Genomic DNA, 19,442 nt, shown 5'->3' with positions numbered 1-19,442 from the left:
TTCATAATATGCTCCAGCATCTCCCGTGACCCTGAGAGCAGGATAAGCGGTTCAGATAATGGATGGATTTCATACACTGGGGAAATTCAAAGTGTTTTACAGAGTAATAACAATACAGAAAATGTAAAAGATTTGCAGTTAAAAAGTGCAAAAGTACTGACAAACGGGACAAATGATAAAATACTTAAGAAGTAAACTGGAGCAGTTCAAACCAAGTGAAATCGAAAGGTAACAGAATACAACAAATACCCCCACTTTTAGGTGCACATTGTGAGTGAACCCATATTTTTTTCTTGACTTTTCTTATCCCCTACCCTTCCTGATTGTACTCTTGATCTGATATTTACGCCAGGTCTCACTGCCTAAGGCAGATGAGAATCATAAATTCTCCTGTTAACCAAAAACCTCATCATCTACAGATGAATGAGAATCATACAGGGTAAAGTGCTGTCCTCCCCACATATAGTGTTCACTCTTGCGCAAGTAAGCATTACCTGGACAAGACTAATGAAAATGTGTACTTGCCCGTGTCAGCTCTGTTGGGATCCTGAACAGAAACAATTAAAATGAAGGCAATTCAAAAGCTAAGCTAAAAAGACGAAGTTTTTAGCCATTACAGGGTAGAGTAGGCAGTGTAAAATAGGAAAGTTTTTAGCTTTGATTTAAAAGTGGTCAGAGTCGGGGCTTGTCTGATATCATCTGGGAGGTTATTCCGGGTCTGTGTTGCATGATAACAAAACGCTTCTTCACCGTGTTTTGTTCTAACTCTTGGGTCAGCCAGAAGGCTAGTCCCAGGTGTCCTAAGGGTCCTAGAAGGATCATATAGTACAAACATGTCAGAGATGTATTTGTGCCCAGAGCCACAGAGTGATTTGTAGACAAGCAGGAAGAGTTTGAAATCAGTTCTCTGAGTGACTGGTAGCCAGTGTAAGGATTTTAGAACTGGTGTAATGTGGTCATATTTGCTAGTTTTCACCAGGACCATGGCAGTGGCATTCTGAATAAGTTGGAGTTGCCACAGAGGTCTTTTGAAAGCCTTGTGAACAGACCATTGCAGTAAGCCAATCTACTGGAAATAAAAATGTGGGTAAGCTTTACTAGGTATTGCTTGGACATTATTCCTCTGACTCCTGCAATATTTTTAGATGATAGTAAGTTGATGAAGTTACTGACTTGATGTGGCTATCGAAATTTAAATCCAGGATAACACCAAGATTTCTGGCTTGACTCTTAGTTATGAGAGACAGGGAGTCAAGATTAGAGCCAACATTCTATCTTTCTTTCTTTGCTCCAAAGACAATTATCTTGGGCTTAGCTCTATTTAATTGGGGAACATGTTGCTGCTTCCACTTATTGATTTGTTTGATGCTTTGACACAGAGATTCAACAGGTCCATAGTCACCTGGTGTAAGTGATATGTAGATTTGTGTGTCATCTGCATAACTCTATTGTATGATTTGGCCCAAAGTAAACATATTAAACAAGAGAGGTCACAAAATGGACCCATGTGGAACCCCGCAGGTGTCATGGCCATCTGCTTGGACACACAAGTTCCAATGGAGACAAAGTAACTTATGTCATGAAGATATGACTTGAACCACTTAAGGACAGTTCAGAAGTCCACCCAGTTTTCTAATCTTTGGAATAGAATTTTTTGGTCCACGGTGTTAAAAGCAGCACTAAGATCCAACAATACTAAAACAGAGACTTTGAGTCATTGTTCAGGCAAATGTCATTTTATGAGTGCAGTCTCAGTGCCATGATGGGGCCGAAATCCTGATTGAAAGCTATCGAAGCAATTTTTTAATGTTAAAAAGTTACTAAGTTGTTGGTGGACAACTTTTTGAAACACTTGGCATAAAAACAGTACGTTTGAGATTGGCTGACAGTTATTAAGTACAGTAGCATGAAGAATGTTCTTCTTGATGAGGCTTAATGACTGCAATTTTCAAAGCCTTTAGAAAAATGCCAAATTGGAGGGAATTGTTAACTATAAGTATTCTTTCAGCAGGCTGTTCTAAACTGTTTTAATGAAGCTAGTGGGTAAAACATCAAGACAACAGGTGGATGAATTGAAATTGGACACAATTTTTTTGATTGGTTTGTGATCAATGGGATTAAATTGTGTCATACCTACCAATTTATTTCTGGAAGACTGCGGTGATGATGCCTTTTTGTTTGCCATTGAGGAGTTAATAGCATGTCTGATGCCTAGAATCTTGTAATTAAAAAAGGCTGCAAACTCACTACATTTGCTGGTAAAATCTAGTTCCGGGGGTATTTGAACCCGTGACCCTAATTAGGATAAGCGGCTTGGGTACTGGACTGATGGGTTGGTTATCCTTTCAACGGTAGCAAATAAGATAAGTGAATTCTTATTCTTCTTGTTGATGATCTCAGAGAAAAATCAACTTTTCAAGTTCAGGCTGTAAATATGTACATTTTCTTTATAGATTTCAAAATGATTCTGAAGGTTTGATTTACGCCATTTTTTCCAGCACTCCCTTTTCTGAGCCTTCACAGAATGAGTGTTGTTCTATGGTGCCTTTTGCTTACTAGTGATCAATTTAAACTTAGCAGGTGCAACGGCATCAATTACATTCGAAATTTTAGAATTGAAGGTTTTCAGCAGATCATCAACATGATTTGAAGCTGGGGCAGTTTGATATTTGATAGCTTCCATAAAAGGTGTACTGGTATTGTCATTAGTTTATCTTTTTTTTAACAGTTTCAGATCTAATGTGGATTTTTTTTTCCTTGGATTTTTCCCTTTTTTTCTCCCCAATTGTATCCAGCTAATTACCCCACTCTTCCGAGCCGTCCCAGTCGCTGCTCCACCCCCTCTGGTGATCCGGGGAGGGCTGCAGACTACCACGTGTCTCCTCCGATACATGTGGAGTCGCCAGCCGCTTCTTTTCACCTAACAGTGAGGAGTTTCACCAGGGGGACGTAGTGCGTGGGAGGATCACGCTCTTCCCCCCAGTTCCCCCCCTGAACGGCACCCCAACTGACCAGAGGAGGTGCTGGTGCAACAACCAGAACACATACCCACATCCGGCTTCCCATCCGCAGACACGGCCAATTGTGTCTGTAGGGATGCCCGACCAAGCCGGAGGTAACACAGGGATTTGAACTGGCGATCCCCGTGTTGGTAGGCAACGGAATAGACCACTGCTACCCGGATGCCCCTAATGTGGATTTTTGATGTTATAGACAGATCAAAGAATATACAGAAATGATCTAATAGAGCAACATCAAGCACAGGAAAATTTGAAATGTTAACACCCTTAGTAATAACTAGATTTATAGAGTGTGTCTTTTATTAGTGGTCGGCTCTTTCACATGTTGAGATGATCAAACGTGTAAAATATGGCAGAAAGTTCTATGGCGTTTTTGTCACCGACATTATCTATTTGTACATTAAAATCACCTGTAATGACTACACAGTCAAATTCAGTGCAGGTTATTGAAAGAATCTCAGTAAAATCATCAAGGATACAGGATGCAGAAATGATCAGGAACAACTTCAGGTGTTTTTCATGTGCTGTCCCTCTTGCAGATAAGAAAGATATAAGGTTGAAATTCGATGAATCTTCCCTTTAAGATGCCTATGACCTGATCTAATGAGTGGGTGGTACGCATATACACTTAAACACACCCTTCCACCTTGACAGTGCCTCTAAAGCTGTCAGGGACCATTACACAAGAAAAACACGTCTTAATTAGCCTGGTATTCTTTTGCTTTGATTAATATTTTCTGTCTTACTGTACTTCTCATTTAATCAGTATAAAGGGAATAGGAAGTAATTTTCTTTGGCATGACAGAGAACTAATCAGCCTACTGTTTTTAACCTCCAGCTATCCATCTCTCCCCCTCCTTGTCTCCCTCTCTAGAAGTGTGACTGCCTGCTTAGTCTAGAAGCCTACTCGGTGGACCAGAAGCGACGTGTTTGTCAGTGTCTGAAGGACAATATTGACAAGCAACTCCAGCTTCAAAGAAGAGAGCCGATTGCTCCACACTTTGAGCAGGTAGGGCTCAGAAACATTCAAATATCTCAAAACTCTCAATAATATGCATGCGCGAAACTGGAAATGCATTCATTTGAACATAGCTAGAACGTAGTATGTGTGCCTTTTATCCTTCTTTGCCCATTGACCCACCTACAAGTAGGCATATTTTTACCTTTAAGTCCACATGCTCCGAGCCCTCTTTCAAGGTTCCACTGTGGCAGTGTCAAGTGTTATTTAGGATATAAACAAATTCAGTGCTCTTCGGGCTGTCTGGGCCCTGCTGAGAGGCTGGCAGCTGGGGAGCTATGAATGAAGTTGCTGTTGTCCATTGTTGTTTGAAGCTCTGCCATGGTAAATCTACAGTCTGGGCTTTTTTCTGTATTTTCTTTTTCCTTTTTGTGAGAGGTTCATCTTTTTGCCTTAAGGTTGAATTTTATTAAAGGGACATATAATTTATCCATACAGACAGTATCAATTAGACTGATACTCCAAAATACAACTTAATTGTGAATCCAAACACAAACTTATTTCTTTACTACACACATTATCTCATTCTTTCATTTGACACCTCCCCTTTTGTTTGCATTTACTTAATTTATACTGGCCACCAAGGACAATGCATATACATACCTATCCAGAGGCAAATTATCCTAAATCGTTTGATTGAAAGGTGATTAAAAGACACGAATGGCATCTTGGTAGCGTGGCGGTCTATTCCATCGCCTAACAACTCGGGGATCACCAGTTCGAAGCCCCGTGTAACCTCTGGCTTGGTCAGGCGACCCTACAGACACAATTGGCCGTGTGTGTGGGTGGGAAGCGGGATGTGGGTATGTGTCTTGGTCACTGCACTAGCGCCTCCTCTGATCGGTTGGGGTGCCTGTTCGGGGGGGGGGGGGACTGGGGGAATTGCGTGATCCACGCGCTGGTGAAATTCCTCGCTGTCAGGTGAAAAGAAGCGGCTGGCAACTCCACATGTATCGGAGGAGACATGTGGTAGTCTGCAGCCCTCCCCGGATCAGCAGAGGACATGGAGCAGTGACCGGGATGGCTCAGAAGAGTGGGTAGTAGGCTGAATACCACTGAGAAGAAAAAAGGGGGGGGCAGGAATAATTGTCCTGTGTAAAGAAAACTTACCTGCTTTGCATTAGTGATTTATTTAATAAACACAAAGAAGAGAGAGATGGACTTGGGCAATGGTGTACAAATAGGCCTGCAGCATCTCATTACTGCCCCAGAAATACCACTAGGTGGTATTTTCTCTTAATTTGACATGGCCTTGATCAACAAACTGTCCTTATTTCAATAGAGATAAACATTCTGCAAACAACATATTAGCTTCTAGATGGCAATGAAGATCTGAACACTTCTTTGTCTTTTCATTCAAGACTTTTGATATTATTAAATTCTATTTTCTTTGTCCTGAAGGCATGGATGTTAATCATAGCATTAATCTATATTCATGTGAAATTAACTCACTTTTGATTGCATTTTTTGGAGTGAATACCTTAGAGGGAATTATTTTATCATTCTATCATCTTAAAATATCTTTAATTATGTAAAAATTAGCTATTCAGTACATGGGCTGTATGGTGACTACCTTTGTGTGGCGCCTTAGCAGACTCTTGTTATAAACAGGGTTTCCAAAATGAAGTGTAAATGCTGATTTAACGCTGTGTATGTTGGTTGCTTCAAGGGGTTGGGTGGAAAAAAAACTCTTCTGTTGGTTTTAGGAGGACAAGCACCTTCAGATACATACCATGCACTACCACACACACCCACACACCCACACACACGCACACACACGCACACACACACTTGCGCGCAAACAAGGATTCTTCCATAAAAGATGACAACATGGGCTGAACAGCCATTATCATAACTTTCAAATGTGATCAAATTCATCAATAGGCTTTCCTTGACAGATGTTTTTGAAAACAGATGCCACTATATTTCAGACTGAAATACGAAAGCGACTTTGCAAAGTGTCTCTCCTTTTGACTCTTAAAGGTATGTAGTGCAGGTTGCGTTTCCAAATATGCCAGTAAATGTGGAATATTCACATTGGAAAAGTTTTTTTTCCCCAGTTGTGCCTAAATATTCATTGTCCTTAATGGGATAAAAAAAAAGTCTGTTCTTGCTGCTCACAATACCAGCTATTACCTCATTCAGAGATGCAGTCTTGGCCCTGTGATGGCCTAGCAGCCTGTCCAGGGTGTCTCCTTGCCTGCCGCCCACCAGCAGGATAAGCGGTTTGGATAATGGATGGATGGATGGACATACAGTCTTGGCCTGAAATGTTCAGGGACGCTTCCTGCATGGGGTCAATGGGAGCAGGGATCGATATTCAGAGAAATCTGTACCACCAATATCCCACCTCAAGGCCATGTATGATTTCATGGAAAATGCCAGTAACCCTGTGTTGTGAATGAAAGCAGCAACATTACAAGGAATTATATAAAGTCTTACGTCCGTCTGACGAAAGACGCTTTCACGTAGAGCAAGCAAACCAATCACAAGACTCTGCTGATGACATATTTGAATCCGCGACGGTTGCCTTGCCTCACGGGTGATTTGATAACTGCAATACAAGTTCTTCTTTTTTCCCAAGAATGGCTGGAAACTGGACAGATTCAGAAATAAGGGAGCTCCTCTCAGTTCACATAGAGGATGAAATTCATAAGCAGCTGTCTGGAACAGTTAGAGATGCCGTAGTCTACGAGAAAATAACAGGAATTCTACATGAGCACGGCATGATGAGGCAGAAGAGCCACGTCTTGAATGAAAGGATGAAAAGTTTTTGCAGATAAATGACCGCCACAGGAAGACTGGTCACAAATCAAAATACAAACAAAAACCAAAAACCTCAAACCAGATGATATCCATATGACCTAAGATCTGCATAGTGTGCCTGTGTCTATTAGTGTGTGGAGTGGGTTGCAGGACAGCCAGCTTGTCTTCTAATTTCTGTCAAAATTGATACTTAATACTAAAACCCACTAATTTTCACATACATACATTTTTAACATTAAATTAAAAAGCAGTTCTAGAATGTTGCAGCCTTAAATAATTTTTGTGATTTTCATTTAAGCACACCTTTTAGAGTATTATCCTCACCTCTTTGCACTTTATGGTTGGAACAGGGAAGCTGACTTTATTTAAATAAATATGTTCTGTTTTATCAAGTTAAAAAAAAAGATTTCACAAATGTAGGAAATCAGCTGCTAATCTATTTATGTCTCTGCTTACAGTAACACCCAGACCAAAATTTGACCAGAATGCTCTGTCTGATGCAGCAGGCATTGGGGGAAATAAAACCCTGAAAAAGGATTGTGTTGTTGCAAAAGTTTTCATTTTGGCAACCTCTTTGATATACTTTAATAAATTGTGCCTGAGCAGCATATCACTGCTTGAGTCATCTTTACATCCATAATGTAAATTAGTTTTACCACAACAGCATTCAACTTGTATTAGGTGGGAATAGAGAATGATGCGATAGAATTTGCAGTAGTGTCTACTACTACTATTACTATTACTATTACTACTGCTACTACTACTACTACTACTACTACTACTTTCGGCAGCTGTCGTCAAGGGGTCACCAAAATAGGAAGAAACCTCAGGGAGAGCAACAGAGGATTGATGATGTGTTTACACAATTTACAGAACACAACATTGAAAGAGGATAACAGAATTACTATGGAATTTTAAAATATATGAAGAATATGATGAGGATGCCAAGCAGTGTCCAGATGCCACCAGAACAGCCCAGAACCCAACTCACATGACCACCATTACCATGCAGACCAAAAAACCCCCAAAAACAATGTAGGTTTGTGGCCATATAGGTTTGCACATACATGGAATTTGACTCTGGTTTTGTGTCTCTCTGTGTACTTAACATAGAATAACAACACTACAACACAACATCTTCAGATATATACACAAGGATTGACTTATACAGGTGAAATAAGAGGTGATAAATTGCAACGGTACAGAGAATATACCAGAGATGCTGTAATAAATGTTAGCAGGTTACTTACAGAGATGCCTGACATAGATGGGAATGACAGATCATACCAGTATATGTACAGTGTACAGTACAGCATATACAAAATAGTTGGGTTAATTATTCATTTGAGTGACAGCCCAGGGAAAGAAACTGTTTTCATATCTGGTTGTTTTGGGGTGCAGTACTCTGTAGCACCTGTAAACAATATGCAATCAGTAAAAGGTCAAAACCCTAGCCACTTTTTTAGATATATAGATATTTCATTGTCCTACAAGAGGAGATTTGTTTTCACCTACCAATTCTTGCTCCCCTTCATTGGCTTCCTATCCGTGTTAGATCAGACGCCAAGGTCCTTCTGCTGACTTACAAAATCCCAAATGAGCTTGCCCCATCTTACCTGTCCGATCTCCTTAAACTGTACATCCATCTGGAGCTCTCTGCTCTCAAAATACAAGAGTTTAGAGGTTCAGTGAGTTAAGAACCTCAATGGCAAAGTAACAAAACTCATCTCCTGATGAGGGACCTGTATTTGTGACCAGATGGACGTAATATGAAGAGTAGGTTAAGGGGATGAGTGGGATCCTGAGTTATGGTTAGTGCTCTGTGTGTCGTGGCTTTGCTATTGAGGTCTGTTTGGGCCACTGCCATCCTAGGAGGAGAACATAAATAAGAGAAGCAGACACAAGATGAAAATCAGATGATTAACTTTATTTGACATCAGAGTAAATCAAGCAGAGAATCATATTTTTAACCACCATTGATAGATCTAAAAACAACCAATAGATGACACTACATTAGATTTGGATGATTAGTAATGAGATTTATAATCATTCTATTAAAATAACTATAATTATTTCAAAGGTACCCTGCAAAATGAAATATTATGATTTGATTGATTGCAGTGCTTAAGAAATTATCAAAGCAATCAATGTATGTTTGATGCTGTCATTTCCGATGATTTATGTAATTATAAAGCACATTCAATAAATATTAACACATCAAGGATAAACTCAATAGTACCTAATTACCTATAAACTAGACAATTAAGGAATCTGTGAGGAATCACTCTTACCAAGCATTTTCTAAAATGGCTAGACAGTGGAGATACTATGGTTGAGGTAATATTTCAATGGTTTTCCTGTCCAACTTCTACCAGTGTTGTCATCATAAAAAAGGCGGTTTTCCACACATCATATCAGTGTCCTTCCATTTTGTCCTGTCTGTTTTAGCGTCATATCAAACCTGATTAGTATTTGATTAGCCTACAGAAACTCCTTTTATTTTATTTTTCTATTTTACCCCCTTTTTCTCCTCAATTGTATCCGGCCAATTACCCCACTCTTCCGAGCCATCCTGGTCGCTGCTCCACCCCCCACTGCCAATCCGGGGAGGGCTGCAGACTACCACATGCCTCCTCCGATACACGTGGCGTCACCAGCCGCTTTTCACCTGACAGTGAGGAGTTTTGCCAGGAGGACGTAGCGCGTGGGAGGATCACGCTATCCCCTCCAGTTCCCCCTTCCCGCTGAACAGGTGCCCCGACCAACCAGAGGAGGCGCTAGCACGCAGACACGGCCAATTGTGTCTGTAGGGACGCCCGAACCTATGATCCCCATGTTGGGAGGCAACAGAATAGACTGCTACACTACCCGGACGCCCCTGCAGGAACTATCTGTTGCCTATAAAATGTACCAAAACCAATCACATTAACCTAAACCCCTGTAGCCGGTTATTTTCTTGCCCGGTGCGGGATTCGATACGAGGTGTACTGCACCACAAGGCGACATCACTAACTGCTCGGCTAAAGGATCAGACCCATTAGCTAGGGGCTAACGTGTCTTATTAGTAATTTACACCCCTAAGTAGACACAAATATATCCATGCGTAAACCCCTAACCCCCCACCACACACACACACACAAACAAATACATGCAAACTGGGGGTGGGACGATTCATAGATCTCACGGTTCGGTACGTCTCACGATTTTGATTCAGTACGATACAGTGGATGCCTTGGTAAACAAGAGACAAAACACCATTGCAGTTCTCTATTTTTCATTTATTTTAAGAATTAGGCCCGCAATTTTAGCATTATGTGGGGCCCGGGGTAATATTGGAACTGTTATGGACACGGGGCACCCCGTTTTCATTAGTTTGCATTGTTGGTCACATTAATTGGTTTGTTTATTTTCGGACTATTTATCACAATTTCAGCTCTATGAATGTGGGTTACATGTGAGGAGTTATTACAGGCACTTTAGGGCAGCTAGGGGTCCTCAGGAAAAGGCGAGGCACGTCAGTAAAGAGATCGCCTGCAGTGAAATGACCGAGTGACTGATGTATCTGTGTCTCTGAATTATCAGATTAAAAAGAGTGAAAACCCATGCACGCCTGGAAGTCCCTCTTTGTCCAAGTGTGCAACAATTATCAAGGCACATATTCAAACATAATGCAAGTGCAAAAGTTCTAACAAAATGTTGTGCCATCTTCTCTTGTTGTGTAACACAATATCTTTACTTTAAAACTTTAAACTTTAAAAACCACTAGAATGACGAAGGCGGTCATTTTGACCGATTTGGATTTTTGAAGTTTAATAACTTTGTGAAAAAAAGTTACAGACCTGCCGCTCCCTGAATGCTCCTAAAATTGCATATATTTGCATTAAAATGAGTTTTAGATCAATTGCACAAAAACCGTTATGATAGGATCTACCTAAAACAACCATGAGCAGTCAAAATGATCGCGTGTAATTTGCACCGTCATCGTCTGCGTCATGTCACTGTTTATGACATATGTCGTTCGCGTCATTTCCTTTGCAACGTACAGTTCTTTTTTTACATGTCATGTTTTATAGGCAGTGCTAGTGCAGTGGTGCCCAACCCTGCTCCAACCCTGATTTAATACATCTGATTCAATTAATGAAGGTCTTGGTCAGCAGGTAATTAGTAGAATCAGGTCAGGTGTGTGAAATTAGGGTTGGTGTGAAAAACGGCAGGATGGTAGTGCTGCAGGAGCAGGATTGGGCACCACTGTTCTAATGTTAATAACACATGATCTCGCGAAATGGGGAGCATCTCGAATCATGAAGGCCGTATCGATGGATTTGGAATTTGATCCAGTATCACCCCACCCCTAATACAAACACACCCAGGTACATATACAAGCACAAACACAAAAGACAAACTAACTCTCAGCTAGCCTATGGATGAAAAGAAAGAAGGGCAAAAGTAAGTAATGGCAATCATTCCATACATAATAAAATCAACTATCACTGAGCAAGCAGACTTACACTCAGATTAGGTAAAAACAAGAGATACCAAAAGAGTAAGAAATACAATACGTTGGTGAGTGATTCGATGCACCCTTGAATAAATCTGTGCCAGCATTATGCCTTTTGTATGTTATTGTTACAACGGTTACTATTCAAGCAAATCAGCTATTTTTCACCTAAATCTAAAATATGTCCAGACTGTTGTCTAACAATAGAACAGCGAAAAAACAGATAAATGTGTTATAAAACTTTATTTTATATTTTTTAAAGGGCTTCCTGGATTTTTATGAGCAACGATTTTTCTAGTTCCAATCTGATCTAACAAACACATTTTAAAGGGCTGTTTTTTTATTTGCTGCACAAATAGATTCAAATTGTGTAGGTACCTGGCCACTAATTTGCCCTCTATTGTTAAGAGAATCAGGGGCAAAAAAAAAAAGTGAAAGTTTTATCTTGAATTAAAGCAACTAGTGCAGTGCCCATTCGGATGTAATACCCCCTCTGACCACAATGTGAGTTGTAAACAGAGTGGCGCTGTTAGACCGGTCGCCACGGGACGGACAGACAGAGATTCCTTCCATTTTAGTTAGATTTTAGTTAGATACGCTTTCTTGGTCTCCTTAGTATGGCAACACCAGCAAATAATCCAGATCATATTTAAATGGGGAGTTTGAATTTGGTAATTTTACGGAGGGAGCCATTTGAGCCAAGAGATTCCAATCAGGAAAGTTGTCTTCAGTGCCTCTGGGAAGTTTTTGCATTTGCCTGTAAGGGCGGACGCACTTTATCCGGGTGAAATCCAAACATGTATAAGAGAGGATTATATGAAGGACTGCTGCTGTCAACACGACCGTCGCTAGGACAAAAATCTGCAAAAAGAGATGACAAAGATGATAAATTTAACATTAAATAGGATGAAAGGACAGATTGATGAATGATGAAATAGGATTAATTGCTCAATTAATTCACTTTAAACCATTAAAAAAAGCAAACCTTGGTAAAAACGTGTAACAACTGATAATAGCTTACAGTATAATTTCTAGCATTATATATCTATATCTATATATCTATATATCTATATCTATCTATATATCTATATATATCTATATATATATCTATATATATATATATTTGTAATGTGTGTGTGTGTGGTGTTAGTGTGTGTGTGTGTTAGTTAGTGTAGATAGCGGGACCGAAAACTTAAGCATTTATGATCCTAATTCTTTTTGGAGGTGGTAGGTATTGTCTCAGAGAGTAAGGGAAAAATCCCAGAAAATTAAAATTATGCATAATTATGCATACATATGCAAAATATGAATTTTTCTAAAAATGGCTAAAAAACCCCTTTCTCGGCATTTCAGACGATTCTGAGCATCTTTGATTTTTTCACCTAAATATAAAAAATTTTCTGGGACATATTTTGGCATTATGCAAAATATGCATTTTTGCAAAAATGCACTTATGATCCTAATTTTTTTTTGGAGGTGGTAGGTATTGTTCCAGAGAGGACCAGAAAAATAGCAGAAAATTAAAATAATTATAATAATTATGCATAATTATGCAAAATATGCATTTTCTAAAAATGGCTAAAAACCACTTTTCTCGGCATTTCAGACGATTCTGAGCATTTGGGGGGAGGGAGTTGGAGTGGGGGGGTTAGGGGCAGGGGGAAGGCAGTTAGCTGGCAGGATGAAGAGGAGGGAGATTTAGACGGGTGGATAACCAAACCGCTACATTGTAGCCGGGTTCTTCTAGTATATATATACACTCACTGGCCACTTTATTAGGTACACCTTGCTAGTACCGGGTTGGACCCCCTTTTGCCTTCAGAACTGCCTTAATCCTTCATGGCATAGATTCAACAAGGTACTGGAAACATTCCTCAGAGAGTTTGGTCCATATTGACATGATAGCATCACGCAGTTGCTGCAGATTTGTCGGCTGCACATCCATGATGTGAATCTCCCGGTCCACCACATCCCAAAGGTGCTCTATTGGATTGAGATCTGGTGACTGTGGAGGCCATTTGAGTACAGTGAACTCATTGTCATGTTCAAGAAACCAGTCTGAGATGATTCGAGCTTTATGACATGGCGCGTTATCCTGCTGGAAGTAGCCATCAGAAGATGGGAACACTGTGGTCATAAAGGGATGGACATGGTCAGCAACAATACTCAGGTAGGCTGTGGCGTTGACACGATGCTCAATTGGTACTAAGGGGCCCAAAGTGTGCCAAGAAAATATCCCCCACACCATTACACCACCACCACCAGCCTGAACCGTTGATACAAGGCAGGATGGATCCATGCTTTCATGTTGTTGACGCCAAATTCTGACCCTACCATCCGAATGTCGCAGCAGAAATCGAGACTCATCAGACCAGGCAACGTTTTTCCAATCTTCTATTGTCCAATTTTGGTGAGCCTGTGCGAATTGTAGCCTCAGTTTCCTGTTCTTAGCTGACAGGAGTGGCACCCGGTGTGGTCTTCTGCTGCTGTAGCCCATCTGCCTCAAGGTTCGACGTGTTGTGTGTTCAGAGATGCTCTTCTGCATACCTCGGTTGTAATGAGTGGTTATTTGAGTTACTGTTGCCTTTCTATCAGCTCGAACCAGTCTGGCCATTCTCCTCTGACCTCTGGCATGAACAAGGCATTTTCGCCCACAGAACTGCCGCTCACTGGATATTTTCTCTTTTTCGGACCATTCTCTGTAAACCCTAGAGATGGTTGTGCGTGAAAATCCCAGTAGATCAGCAGTTTCTGAAATACTCAGACCAGCCCGTCTGGTACCAACAACCATGCCACGTTCAAAGTCACTTAAATCATCTTTCTTCCCCATTCTGATGCTCAGTTTGAACTGCAGCAGATCGTCTTGACCATGTCTACATGCCTAAATGCATTGAGTTGCTGCCATGTGATTGGCTGATTAGAAATTTGCGTTAACGAGCAGTTGGACAGGTGTGCCTTATAAAGTGGCCGGTGAGTGTATATATACACACACACACACACACTCTGGCAGCTGATGAGTGCGTAACGCACGAAACAGACTTGTACTGAAATGAATGTGTTTTTTTTTCCTCTATCTTAATAAATAAACAAAATATATATATATAGAGAGAGAGCAAGAGCGAGCAAGAGAGAGAGAGAGAGAGAGCTAGATAGATACGTAGATATATAGACAGATACAGATTTTAAAACAATAGAATAGAATTACCTGATCCATTATATTGAAATGGTGCTGGAGGCTTCAAATTCCAACAGGAGGCTTGTTTTCTGGTTTTAATGAGGTAATATGAATTTAATTTCTGATGTAATCCTAGAAAAGAAAAATAGACAACAAAAAAATAAAGCCATCTAGGTTATTTTTAAAGATTGATATTTGTGAATATTTACAGAACAGACACATAGCAAGGCTGATGGAAAACATGTGATTTATCTTACCATAGGCCAGCAAGTAATCCATAAGGTCATATCCTGGGACTGAGGCTTTTGCAGCCATTACAAGGCATTCGTTGCAGGCTTTCAGGAATCGGAAAGCTGCAAATGAGTTATATTCTGGAATGGTGAGACAATCGTATGGGTTAAATAAAATAGGAATTTTTAAAGAAGACCATTCAAAAAAGCAGTTTTAATTAGCTTTATGTCTACTTTGGGTGTTGTTAATACAAAGGCATGAATTATTTCCTTTCATCACACTTGACCATTTACAACATGCACACACTATTTTGTAAAAAGAATATCCAGAGAATCAAGTTGCTAAAGAATCTCCCGGATATTGTTGTGCTACAACTGTATATTTAAAGATTTACTCCATATTTCATATCACAACTTCAACTAAGAATCAACAGCATAAACAACTTTACACAATAGCTTTATCTACTTCTACTACTACTACTACTACTACTACTACCACTACTTTCAGCTGCTCCTGTTAGGTGGTCACGACAGCGGATCATCCATTTTGATTTCTTCCTGTCCTCTGCCTCTTCCTCTCTCACACCAGCCACCTGCATATCGTCCCTCACCACATCCATAAACCTTCTCTTTGGCCTTCCTCTTTTCCTCTTCCCTGGCAGCTCCATATTCAGCATCCTTCTCCCAATATACCCAGCATCTCTCCTCCACACATGTCCAAGCCATCTCAAGCCATGTCTTGCCTCTCTTGCTTTGTCTCCAAACCGTCCATCCTGAGTGGTCCCTCTAATATACTCGTTCCTAATCCTGTCCTTCATCACTCCCAATTAAAATCTTAGCATCTTAAACTCTGCCACCTCCAGCTCCTGTCTTTTCGTCAGTGCCTCTGTCTCCAAAATACAGCTGGTCTCACAACCATCTTGTAAACCTTCCCTTTAACTCTGTCTCAAATCACTCCTGACTCTCTTCTCCACCCACTCCACCCTGCCTGCACTCTCTTATTCATCTCTGTTTTGCACTCCCTATTACTTTGGACAGTTGACCCCAAGTATTTAAACTCATATGCCTTCATCAGCTCTACTCCTTGCATCCTCACCATTCCACTGTCCTCTCTCTCATTCAGACATAGGTATTCCGTCTTGCTCCTACTGACTTTCATTCCTCTTCTCTCCAATGCATACCTCCACCTCTCCAGGCTCTCTTCAACCTGCACCCTACTCTCGCTACAGATCACAAAGTCATCCGCAAACATCATAGTCCACGGAGACTCCTGCCTGATCTCGTCCATCAACCTGATCATCACCATTGCAAACAAGAAAGGGCTCAGAGCCGATCCTTGATGTAATCCCACCTCCACCTTGAACCCATCTGTCATTCCAACCACACACCTCACCACTGTCACACTGCCCTCATTCATATCCTGCACCACTCCTACATACTTCTCTGCAACTCCCGACTTCCTTATACAATACCACACCTCCTCTCTTGGCACCCTGTCATATGCTTTTCTCTAAATCAGGGGTGGGCAATCATATCCAGAAAGGGTCAGTGTGGGTGCAGTTCTTTGTTCTAGTCAAGCAGTTACACACCAGATCCCACTAATCAACCAGTAGAGTCTATGCTGAGGAAATTGATTAGGAGATACAGGTGTGTAACTGCTTGGTTTGAACAAAGACCTTGCACACACACTGATATGATTCTAGATATGATTACCCACCCCTGCTCTAAATCCACAAAGACACAATGTAACTCCTTCTGGCCTTCTCTACACGCCTCAATTAACATTCTCAAAGCAAACACTGCATCTGTGGTGCTTTTTCATGGCATGAAACCATACTGCTGCTTGCTAATCATCACCTCTCCTCTAACCTAGCTTCTATTACTCTTTCCCATATCTTCATGCTGTGGCTGATCAACTTTATACCTCCGTAGTTGCTACAGTTCTGCACATCGCCCTTGTTCTTGAAAATCGGTACCAGTATGCTTCTTCTCCACTCTTGGGCATCCTTTCACTTTCCAAGATTATGTTACACAATCTAGTTAAAAACTCCACTGCCATCTCTCCTAAACATCTCCATGCCTCCACAAGTATGTCATCAGGACCACCTGCCTTTCCACTCTTCATCCTCTTCATAGCTGCCCTCACTTCCTCTTTGCTAATCCACTGCACTTCCTGATTCACTATTCCTACATCATCCAACCTTCTCTCTCTCATTTTCTTCATTCATCAGCCCCTCAAAGTACTCCTTCCACCTTCTCAGCACACTCTCCTCACTTGTCAGCACATTTCCATCTTTATCCTCGATCACCCTAACTTGCTGCACATCCTTCGCAGCTCGGTCCCTCTGTCTAGCCAATCAATACGAATCCTTTTCTCCTTTCTTAGTGTCTAACCTGTCATACCACTCACCATACGCCTTTTAGATAGATAGATAGATTATTTTATTAGCCACATGACCAAGGCTGGTGGAATTTGTTTTTGGTACGCTTTACACTCTGCAGCACAATACATATATAGACAACAACAGACACTTCACATATTATCACGAACAATACAGTTACACAATAACAGAAATAAACATATCAGGCGTAACAGGTGAATGGTGGTATTTATGCCAATGTCGTGAGAGGAGGGGACTGCAAGGAGGAATTCAGAGTCCTGATGGCTAGGGGAAAAAAACTGTTTGCAAAGTGTTTAGTTTTAGTTGACAGTGACCTGTAGCACCTCCCTGAGGGAAGGAGCTGAAAGAGGTGATGAGCAGGATGTGAGGGGTCAGAGGTGATCTTCCCTGATTGCTTTACAGTCCGGTTAGTTTTCTCTTTGCCTTTGCCACCTCTCTCTTCACTTTATGCTGCATTTTTTTGTACTCCTGTCTACTTTCTTCATCTCTCTGACTATCCCACTTCTTTGCCAACCTCTTCCTCTGTATACTTTGCTGTACTTCCTAATCCCACCACCAAGTCTCCTTGTCTTTCTTCCTCTGTCCTGATGACACACCAAGTACCTTCTTAGCTGTCTCCCTCACTATTTCTGCAGTGGTTGCCCAGCCATCCGGCAACTCTTCACTACCACTCAGTGCCTGTCTTAACTCCTCCCTGAACTCCACACAACAGTCTTCCTTCTTCAACTTCCACCATTTGATCTTCGGCTCTGCCTTCACTCGCTTCCTTCACTTGGTCTCCAAAGTCCTCCTACAGACCACCATCTAATGCTGCCTAGCTATACGTTCTCCCTTGTCAGCACCTTGCAGTCTCCAGTCACTTTCAGATCGCACCTTCTACATAAGATATAGTCCACCTGTGTGCACTTTCCTCCACTCTTGTACATCACTGTGTCCCTCCCTCTTCTTGAAATATGTATTCATCACAGCCATTTCCATCCTTTTCACAAAATCCACCACTATCTGTCCTACCACATTTCTCTCCTTGACACCATACCTACCCATCACTTTCTCATCACCTCTGTTCCCTTCACCAACATGCCCATTGAAGTCCGCTCCAATCACCACTCTCTCCTCCTTGGGTACACTCTCCGCCACGTCATCCAACTCACTCCAGAATTATTTTTTCTCTTCCATCTCACACCCAACTTGCAGGGCATATGCGCTGATAACATTAATCAATACACCCTTTGATTTCTAGCTTCATACTCATCACTCTGTCTGACAGTGTATTCACCTCCAACACACTCTTGACATACTCTTCCTTCAGAATTACCCCTACCCCATTTCTCCTCCCATTTGCACCATGGTAGAAGAGTTTGAACCCACCTCCGATACTCTTGGCCTTACTCCCCATCTTCCACCTCGTCTCTTGCACACACAGTATGCCTATCTTTCTTCTTTCCATCATATCAGCCTGCTCTCTCCCTTTACCAGTCATAGTGCCAAGCCAACATTCAAAGTTCCAACGTTCACCTCCACACTCCTACCCTTCCTTCTCTCTCACTGCCTCTGGACATGCCTTCCCCCTCTCCTTCGCCCAACAGTAGCATAGTTTACACAATATTTATATAAAATCTAATAATATATTGGATAAGCCCTATATGCTTTCAGGCCCTAATTTCTTCCCAAACCTCTTTCCACTTGAAAGAAATTATCCTGAATATGGAAGTAATGTTATATTCAACTTACGTGGTAAGTAAAGGTAAAGTGTGTCGCTGACTAATATCAACCCATGAAAGTGATGATAGAAACACAGCAGTGACTGATTTCTGCAAAACAAATAGAAATATGCATGTCACCATTATGAGCCATTTGTTAATTGACATAAATACATTCATTCTTTTGCCAATTAACTGTAAGGGAATAAGGATCTTTAATGAAAATAATCTGTTATTTACACATTTTGTAAAAAATAGTACACAATAGAGCTAGCAGAAAAAATAATACTTATCTTTTAATATGCAGAATAATTACATTATTTATACCCATGAATATAAAATATTGTTATATAATTTTGATGGTCAAATGCACAGCCACACACACATCATGCATATGTGAAGTTGTGTAAAAAATAGCAGTGTTACCAAAGTTAATTTTCTGTAAATGTCTAGTATTAGAATTTTTTTTTTTTAATCAAAGCTATTTGCTGAAAAGACTGAGAGAACTGCTTGTGCAGATTTGGTTCAAGCTGTTTTCAATACATTAACTCACCCTACCTGAGAATATAATTTTTTTTCAGCCATATGAAATAAGTAAGATACTCACTTCGGCGAATATAACCTGTGGCCCAT

The 19,442-nt window shown here is 40.9% G+C and overlaps 1 protein-coding gene across 1 annotated transcript in view; it reads left to right on the top strand.

Moving 5' to 3' along the window:
* Positions 1 to 19,442, top strand: part of rgs3a (regulator of G protein signaling 3a) — a 177,692-nt gene that overhangs the window by 61,643 nt on the left and 96,607 nt on the right. The window contains exon 10 of the mRNA XM_056290421.1: positions 3,895 to 4,029. Coding sequence (XP_056146396.1) covers positions 3,895 to 4,029 — 135 coding nt within the window. The remainder of the gene's footprint in view (positions 1 to 3,894; positions 4,030 to 19,442) is intronic.

This window comes from Lampris incognitus, chromosome 12 (genome assembly GCF_029633865.1).
Source record: "Lampris incognitus isolate fLamInc1 chromosome 12, fLamInc1.hap2, whole genome shotgun sequence".
NCBI classification, from domain to species: domain Eukaryota; kingdom Metazoa; phylum Chordata; class Actinopteri; order Lampriformes; family Lampridae; genus Lampris; species Lampris incognitus.
This window is presented reverse-complemented; position numbering and strand designations above follow the sequence as displayed.